Source organism: Limanda limanda, chromosome 19 (genome assembly GCF_963576545.1).
Source record: "Limanda limanda chromosome 19, fLimLim1.1, whole genome shotgun sequence".
Taxonomy (NCBI): domain Eukaryota; kingdom Metazoa; phylum Chordata; class Actinopteri; order Pleuronectiformes; family Pleuronectidae; genus Limanda; species Limanda limanda.
This window is the reverse complement of record NC_083654.1, coordinates 21,902,555-21,912,399: the sequence shown is the minus strand read 5'-3', so window position 1 is coordinate 21,912,399 and position 9,845 is coordinate 21,902,555. Positions and strand designations below refer to the sequence as shown.

General features: G+C 42.6%; 1 protein-coding gene across 1 annotated transcript in view; it reads right to left on the bottom strand.

The window, feature by feature from the left end:
- The window catches only part of LOC133025591 (chloride channel protein 1-like), a 30,609-nt gene extending 22,371 nt beyond the window's left edge, over positions 1-8,238 (bottom strand). The window contains exons 1-4 of the mRNA XM_061092297.1: positions 8,128-8,238; positions 1,599-1,884; positions 517-648; positions 174-302 (exon numbers count right to left, since the gene is read on the bottom strand). Of these exons, the coding sequence (XP_060948280.1) occupies positions 174-302; positions 517-648; positions 1,599-1,884; positions 8,128-8,178 (598 nt within the window). The 5' untranslated portion in view covers positions 8,179-8,238. The remainder of the gene's footprint in view (positions 1-173; positions 303-516; positions 649-1,598; positions 1,885-8,127) is intronic.
- Between the last annotated feature and the right edge of the window lie 1,607 nt (positions 8,239-9,845).

The window sequence follows — 9,845 nt, the reverse complement described above, 5'->3', positions numbered from 1 at the left end:
GGTGGGTTTGTTTAAAGCCACAGAATGGAAGAAAGAGATAATCCTGGAATAATAACACCTGTGGAGCCACTTTTATAACCTTAAATCTCTAGGCTTTCTGATTTGTGTGTTTATAATGACAGCACAGAGACGTATGAGAGCAAAGACATGAGGAGGAAGAAGAAGGTACCGACCGATCGCTTGAGGAGACACCAGGTTACAGAAGAGGCAGGAGAACAGGATGAACAGCAGGGGATATGAAACCCAGGCCAGGAACTGTAATGGGATGTTCCCCCTCAGCTCGCCATGAATCCATTTATAGGCTGAAGAGGGATGAAGTGGAGGGAGGAAGAGGAGGAGGAGGAGGAGGAGGAGGAGGAGGAGGAGGAGGAGGAGGAGGAGGAGGAGGAGGAGGAGGAGGAGGAGGAGGAGGAGGAGGAGGAGGAGGAGGGACAAGCAGGATGAAGAGTGTAGGATTGAAGGAGCTAAGACAGAAACCTGGAATCAGAAGGGTGGTCCTGGGATCTGAGGTCCTACCTTCCAGGCTCTTTGCGCTGGCGTAGTCCATGGTCCAGCTGACCAGCGCCATGCTGATGCCGAGCAGAACCAGGAAGATCCAGTCTTCTCCCAACCGGGTCACCAGGAACCTCTGCACACGGGCTATGCAGTCTGAGAGAAATCACAGGGGTCAAAGGTCGAATCTCCAAACTGTATTAAGCTGGGAATTTTGGGAATTTTGAAAAAAAAACAACTATGCAAATTCAAATCATTCAAAACTCTATTTTAAAGATGTATGGAACGTTGAGTTTCAACCCTCCACTGGTCATTCTTCCATCACATGCACAGATAACTCCCAGCATGCTTCACTCTACAGCAGGGCTATTGAGGCCTGCTGTAGAGTGAAGGACTAGTCAGGTAAGTTTCAATGATATTACTGGGAAAATATATTTGCATGCTGATTGAGGATTGTTCATCTGTTCATCTAGACTATTTCCATACGTTTATCCATCAATTGTAAAATATGTTTACAGACGATTCCAATTGTTTGGCTAACTATTTATATCTCTGGCATTGCATTAGTGTTTTTTTACAAACTTTTTTCTCATCTTATTCTACAGAACAATGCCACGTGCACTCTCTCATGTGTGGAGACATTTCACCTCATCCAATGTAGAAGGAAAGGCTGTGTACATTTGCAAATACTGTGCAAAGACCTATGTTAAGAATGACACAACGATGCAGAAGCATATAGTCAAGTGCCCAAAGTTTCCTCAGGGCTCAAATCAGCCTATGACACAACAAAATGTTTATATTTATGTCTGTATATGACAAGGTAAATACAGTTAGTATAAATTACCCAGAACATTTCCAGTTTATTCCCGTTAATTCCCGTATATTCCCGTTTATTCCCGTTAATTCCCGTATATTCCCATATATTCCCGTTAATTCCCATGGAAAGTTTCCAACTTTGAATATTCCCGGAATTTTGCAACCCTAGTCATACGTGACCTTTACTGCGATTGAGATGCTTCAGCTTCACTTTCGGGAACCAACACGTCATCCATCTTTGAGTCAATGAGTCTAATGAAGCATCGATTTAAATCAGAATCTCTGGTCACCTCTGCACTTGGAGTACGAGCGTGTCTTCTTCATGGACGACGTGAGGTCGGGGTCGGCTGCTTGCTCGTCAGCAGCCTCGGCCTCCATGTTGGACTGACGCCGGTTCCTCTGGCGGCTCTGGTAGCGACTCTGGTATCCATTCTGACCGCGGCGGCCCAGTCCGTGCCGCGTCTTCCCGTGGCCGCGGTGGTGGTCGCCGTGTTTCTTGATCTGCCGCTCGGTCAGCAGGCGCGTGGCCTCCCGCCGGCCGGAGCCGCCCTGGTGCTCCTGGTACTCCCCATAGAGCTGTGGGCCGTAGGGAGAACAAGACGTTAGTTCCACAGATCAAGTGAAATTGGCTCGTTGGACGTGAACAAACTCAGCAGGAGGCTGATCGAACGAGACTCGAGTGGGACCCTCCTCTGCTCTGAAGCAGAGGAGGGTCCATTTCAAAAATAGACAGAACCCGGTGTTGACCCGAACACATCCGGAGAAGATGAACTCTCATCAGTCACCAGCTCACAGAGGGTTCAGCTCCTGTTCACACCTGAAGATGCTCGAGTGTTTCTACAGTTTGCTGCTCAACACGAATTGTTGGTGATGTTTAGAAAAGATTTGACTCTAAATGAAACTGACATGTTTATATTGTTCTAGTTAAATCCACAAGCTGCAGAATATTAAACAGGTTGCTGATGATATCATATCATCAGTACTATTACCATCATCTTGCCACTGCACCTTATCTACCTATTTATCTTGTGTTTCTGTTTTGTTTTATTCTTTCTACCTCAATATTTTTTATTTTATTGTATTCAAATATACCGGCTGCTATGACAACTTAATTTCCCTTCGGGGATGAATAAAGTAATCTATCTATCTATCTATCTATCTATCTATCTATCTATCTATCTATCTATCTATCTATCTATCTATCTATCTATCTATCTATCTATCTATCTATCTATCTCTCTATCTCTCTATCTATCTATCTATCTATCTATCTATCTATCTATCTATCTATCTATCTATCTATCTATCTATCTATCACAACTTAATTTCACTTCGGGGATGAATAAGGTAATCTATCTATCTATCTATCTATCTATCTATCTATCTATCTATCTATCTATCTATCTATCTATCTATCTATCTATCTATCTATCTATCTATCTATCTATCTATCTATCTATCTATCTATCTATGTATCTGTCTATCTGTCTATCTATCTATCTATCTATCTATCTATCTATCTATCTATCTATCTATCTATCTATCTATCTCTCTATCTATCTATCTATCTATCTATCTATCTATCTATCTATCTATCTATCTATCTATCTATCTATCTATCTATCTATCTATCTATCTATCTATCTATCTATCTATCTATCTATCTATCTATCTATCTATCTATCTATCTATCTATCTATCTATCTATCTATCTACATTATTATGTGAAAGTTGTGAAAACACTACCTATGTATGGACACCAGAGGTCACCAAAGTCAAAATAATCCACTAAAAATATACAGATTCCACTAATGTTATTTCATTAGAGTACCGAATGGTGAGAGGCCCTATTGAAATTGTAAGGATTTTTATTATTATTATTATTTTTATTTCCCTTTCGGGGGCTTTTTGAGGGTCTAGTTATATTTGTATTTGTTATTCAATTCTCAAATGTTCTCCTTTACTCAGATTATCAATGACTCATTAAGTATTTATTATTAATCTACACTGTATAAACTTTGTGGATGATACTCTAGCACCGGACTCGGCTCATAATTATAAATACACACGTATCTTTAACAACAGCAGCAGACAATAGAACTCCAGGAATACAGATGACAAACTGGTAAGTTGTGTCTGGTGCTGACACGTCGCCGCGGTAACCTTTCAACAGCTTTTAATTTAGCAAGTTCACGGACAGACAGATTGATGGATGGATGGATTTAGACACACAGAGACACACACAGATACACACAGACACACACAGACACACACAGACACACACGGACACGCTGTACGAGCAGAGATACACAGTGAAACCTGAGCAGCTGGATACACAATGAGCTGTAACTGAATGCAAACACGTTACAAACTGTCATGACTTGTTGGTTCTTGTGTGTTTGTTATTAAATCTTAAACACACTTTTATTTTCCTGCTGATCTAAGAAGCTGTAGATTTGTGTGAAGGAAGAACTTATTTCTGAGAAGCTTTAATCAAAGAAGAGGTTCCTGAGCTGAGTCAGGATTCTCAGCATAGATTCACACATCATAACTCACCGCTCTGCTGTCATTGCAGGATTTAAATCACATTTTACTTGAAATTAAAGACGTAGTTTGAAAAAACTACGAATCATAAATCATCTGTCAGGATCTTAACACCTGTGAAATGTGACTAAATCCACTCGTCTGCTTTATCTTTACTGTCACGTTTACCTTGTTCCGAGCTATAACTTTAGAACAGGTGCTGTCATAAATGTGATTCAGGATATGGAAGTTAAAAAACTATTTACATGTTACTTCTCATTTACTCAAATGAGTTCCTGGGGGAAAGCGACAGCTGTAAATGTTTTACATAAACGTCAGTATCCATCATAAAGTCGTCCACTGGAGAAATGACACCTGCACAAGTTATAACTAAATATTAACAACTGAAACATAATTCTTTCTTTTTAGAAAGAACTTATTCGCTCGGAGCAGATTTGATTGAGGAATGTTTCACTTCCTCTAACGTGGTGGATGTGGTGTTTGCTTTGTACGATATTAAAAGGTCATAAAGTCAGTATTGTGTGTTCAATGTGCATCTCATCAGTAACTAATGTTGTTGTTTACTCTGATCGTCAAGAGTCACATATTACTCATGATTCTTAGTTATGTTGAGGATATAACATTTCTCTGTTTGTAGTTTACAACATGAATATTAAAACAGATCTATGTTCCATCGATTGAATTCACCAGGTTCATGATCCCAGAGCAGAGCCGGGTGGAGACGGTGCAGAATCACATGTTTCAGTAAAGAGCAGATACACAAAGTGTGTGTGTGTGTGTGTGTGTGTGTGTGTGTGTGTGTGTGTGTGTGTGTGTTGGTCCACGAGCCACCATCATGATAAAGTGGGGCCATGATTTCTCTACAACCACGTGGATTGATTTGATGTGGAGTTGCGTGTCAGCTGTTGACCTCCATTACGGCCGCCTCAGTGTGTTGTGTAGTCAGAAATCCATCAGCCCCCCCGCCCCCGCTCGCCCCCCCGCCCCTGGGTCATCACCTCCTTCCACCTCTCCTTCCTGTTTTTCCCTCTGGAGCAAAGTGAAACTCTACTCTGCACTAATCACTTGTTTCCCCTCTTCTTTCACTGGCCTCGGCTCCGCTCGCCCTTCTCTCCCTCTCTCTCTCTTTGCCGGTGAAACACAACTCGGGGCTATATTTAGTATCGGTGAGATCCAATCTACCTCATTACACTTCCCACACCTCTCCCAGCATCAGAGAACCTTTCAATGCCTCATCGTATTCCCTCGTTTCTTCCTCTTCTCCTTCGTCTCCATGAACAACTTCAGCTGTTTCCTCTGATCCATGAACGCAGCGACAGGAAGTGAGGGGAAGAAGAAACTGATCAACTTCCTCCAGCTGACAATATTAGCAAGATCTGAGAGTTTCAGTTTGATACCTTGAGAAATATCAACAAAGCTCAAATGAAGTTTGTCGTTCAAAGTCGACTTTAGGTCCTTTTTATTTACACATTTCAGAAGTCAAGAGAAAGTCTGAAGCTTCCTCACACTTCTTCATTTCAGGAGGAGCATCACCTTCTTGTCTTAAGAGGATCAATCTCTCAAAGTATAATATTTCATGTTTGGCTGCTTCTCATTCTGCTGTAGAAGAGGAACACGTCTGTATTTCATCTGGTGGGCGAAGCTTCTTAATTCTCCACAGAAAACAGTAAAAGACATTCGTTGTACGATCCACATCTTTTCATCTTTTCAGTTTCATCGAACCCGAGCGGTCGACCGACTCCAGCAACTTGTTGAGCTCGTTGAACCAGAACCTGAATTATCATAACAACAGTTGTTGGAAATGCAAATTACTCGAATTCAGTTCCTCTCCTGATTCCCTGGCCATTCTGTTAAAGATTTACAAACATGGCTCCTGTCATTTAGTTATATTGAGTGAATATTACTGCTGCTGCAGGACTCTACATTCAGAGATATTTACAGATATTTACAGATATTTACTGATGTTTTTCTCCACTACATTTGTAGTAACTTCTCTGTACTTCACCCCCGTTTGTTTGTTGCCAAGTTTCTAATTATTAAAGATATTGAACAGATTCCCACGAACGATGGAACATGAGCCGAGAACCAACTCATTAAATTTTCAAAGTAAAATGTTTTCACTTTCCTAAACGATTATTGAAGAACAATTCATGGATCTTGATGAAATAAAATCACGCATATTCAGAGGACTGATATTTATGAGTTTGGTGCAGTTTGATTGAATTTATTTGGACGTTATAGTTTCCTTCAGGATCTTCAAGGGACTTTTACTGATAAAATAATTTGAACACATATAAAGCGATGAAGACAAACTCACACAGAATTACTGAAGCACCAACAAACAGTCCTGTTACATTTCTGCTTCCACGGGTGACAACGTCAACAGAAGCGTCCCCACAGCTTGGATCGTCTTCAGGAAGCACACATGCACACGTTGGAGGCATCGACTTCCAACAACTATTCGATTCTGATCGGTCGCCATGGTAACCAGCAGATCAACACCACAGCTTCACGAGGATCAAGTGTAATCCACCTTCGTTCGGTTTCTGCATCTCTAAACTAAAACTCTCCAGGTTTCCTAACGTGAAATCTCTCTGCACTGAAGCGGAGCCTCTACAGGACGATGAGAGAGATTTGTCCTGAAGCTCGGGGTCATTTTTGTGATGAAGGATGAGCACTCGCCCCCCCCCCCCCCCCCCCCAGTATCAGACCACATGCACTTCAGATCAGATCCCTCTCTACTGGTCTTCAGGTCCAGTCTCACTGCAGCTGGTGGGAACTTCCTGTCGCTGATCCTTCTCTCACGCTGCTGTGTTATGTCTGTTATTCAGAGTGGATCCTTCAGGCCACTCGACCACCAGGAGCTCGGTGACAGAGCTGCTGAGATGATCATCGTTCTGTCGGCTTCAATCTGCAGAGAAGTTTCTACTTTGACTCATTATTATCGAGTGTAGATTGAAGACAACGTGAGCAAAAAGTTATAATTTGTTTTAAAAGGAAGGAGAAGAAAAGAATCTACAATTCTTCATTGAGTTTATTTGTTTATATCACACGATTCTCTCTCATGGTATAAAAGCTGCTCAGCTTCCTTCGTCACTTTCTCACATTATCTGAGCTGTCGTTCACCATCATGTTTTGATTGTGTGGGGAAATAAAAACTAAATTCAAAACTATTGTTTATCGTTTAGGATTAAAATTCAATTTGTTTTGGATTTAAAAGAAAACTGCTCCTGAGAAATTAAATATTAAAAAAGGTAAAACATGCAAAGGGTTTGAGGTTTAGCTGCTGTTGCTTTGCATTAACTTTCACTTCTGTGCTTGGCAACACAATTTGTGCACCAGAAAACTCTGTTGAATCTAAACACATAAATATTATATATTATTAATAATAGTATTAGATGCAGCACAACAAACTACGTGTGTCTCATTGTTCTGGTCGGTCGGAGACTCAGGGTTTACAGAACATCCCACAGCTGTGGTGACAATCCTCCAGATGTTCTGTGACAACCTTCACACACACACACACACACACACACACACACACACACACACACACACACACACACACACACACACACACACACACACACACACACATGTAACCACATGAACAGTGAAGATCAGCACGGCTGCAAATGCATGATCGGGTTTCCTCTCTGTGTCAACACACACATGTCGGACGCACACATTCTGCAGATGAACACACACGTTGGACATGAACCTTCACACACACAAGCATGCAGACGGACCGTGTTACACATATCAGAGAGGTCAGTCCTACACATGTTGAGAGCTTCAGGAACGACAGGTGGCCACAGAGCAGGAAGCAGAGAGACAGTGATGAAGTGTGTGAGTCTGTGTGTGTGTGTGTGTGTCTGTGTATGTGTGTCTGTGTGTGTGTGTGTGTGTCTGTGTGTGCCAAGATCAGGGGTGAAGGAGGTGCACAGAGTTCGAGCACCTGTTGCGTGACCATGTGCATGAACCAGTTGTTACCCAGCAGCTAATTGGTCTTCACCACGTTCACAACACAACACACACACAGACACACACAGACAGACACGCAAAGTGTGTGGTCGATTCATCTAGTTTGCAATTCCAATACAGGTGCGTCATGCAAGAGGGACACAAGTGACTGAGGGACGGAAACTGCCGTCTCACGACAGAGAGAAAGAGATGTGACAGAGGGAGAGACAGGGGGGACGGAGAGATGGACAGAGAAGGACAGACGGTGAAGGACAGACGGAGAAGACAGAAGAAGGAGAGACGGACACTGACCAGGGTTTGCTTGTATCTCAGAGCCTTCCGTTCTGACGCATCTGCAGCCATCGACTCAGAGTCACTGACCCAAAAATAAACCCACCCGCTGACCGTCTGCCTCAGCACTACCAGGACACACACACACACACACACACACACACACACACACACACACTCACACACACACACACACACACACACACACACACACACACACACACACACACACACACACACACACACACATATTCCAACACGGTTTCATCTAGCTCTAGCTCTAGCTGGGGTTACCCTACCCCCCCCCCCCTGTGAAGTTAAGTCAGGACAGAACTAAACAGCAGAAATGTAAAGTCTCGTAACCAGGGCCGGGTCTAGACAGGCATGTATGAGGGGGCAGCCACAAATCTTGAGGGGGCATTGTGCTTTATTATATTATTATTATTATAAATTGGGATTTAGTTTGAGGGGGCACAGCATTTATTTGAGGGGGCCAGGCCCCTTCTTGCCCCTGCCTAGACCCGGCCCTGCTCGTAACAAAGACTCGTTTCTTAACAGTTTGATTGGAACCTGATTCTGGACGAGATCTAGGATCCGTGTCGTGGACGAGGTCGTGATCACGCAGATTTTAAAGTCAAAAGCAAAAACAGATCTGTAGTAAACGTCTGTGAGGCCATTCATCAATAACTGGAGCTCAGTATCATCATATAAACAGTTATAGTTTCTCTACTTAGAAAGTTCGGTCCCACTGTTGAAATGTCTTCGTTGCGTCCTAAGATCATCTCACTGGAGCAGGGGTGGGCAAACTTTTTGACTCGCGGGCCACAATGGGTTCTAAAATTTGACAGAGGGGCGGGGCCAGGAACAGATGGATGGAGTGTTTTTGTGAACTTATATAAATGACCTGGAAAAATCATGACATGAAAGGATTTGGCCTTAACCAAGTAGCAAAGCACTTATTTGCCATTTAACACAAACCCGCCTTCAGAGAAAGGCTTGCTAGCCTTTGCTATTTCAAATGCCCCCAAAAAACATGCCTTGGTAGATGACTCTTTAATCGCAGTTTGTCTGGGAATTTTTTTTTTGCTGAGTCTGTAAATAAGTCGCCAACCTCTGAGCTGCAGCCGCCCGTTCTTGTGTTGACTGCTTGCTAGCGTAGTTAGCATGCTTCGTAGCAAAGTGACGGCTGATGTTGTACTCCATGAAAACTGCGACAGTTTCTCAGCATATCAGGCAAACAGCCTTCGATTGGACTTCAGTGAAAAAGTATTTTGTTGTCGACTCCGTGTTAAACACTCGGCTCATTGTCCACTTCTCGTTTCCTTGATCCTCTCATTTTACAGAAGGGCTCACAGGGCAAAGGGAGAAAGTGAAGGGAGATCATGTGACCTTTAGAGCCCGATACACCACACTCCCGGGCAAATTTAATTTAGCTGACTCTTTTATCCTAAGCGACTTACAATAAGTGCATCAACCCCGAGGGTTCAAACCCAGAACAACAAGAACCAAGAAAGTAGGATTTCTTCCTTATTAAAGCAAAACTACAAAGTACCATAAGTACATGCCATTTAAAAGCTACTAAATCGTTAGTTTAAAAAAAAAAAAAATTTGATTTAATTTTTTTTTTTTTTTTTTAATTATTTGGAAGTTCGGCGGGCCGGATTAAAAAGCCCAACGGGCCGTATACGGCCCGCGGGGCGTACTTTGCCCATGTCTGCACTAGAACTATTGTCCCCCCC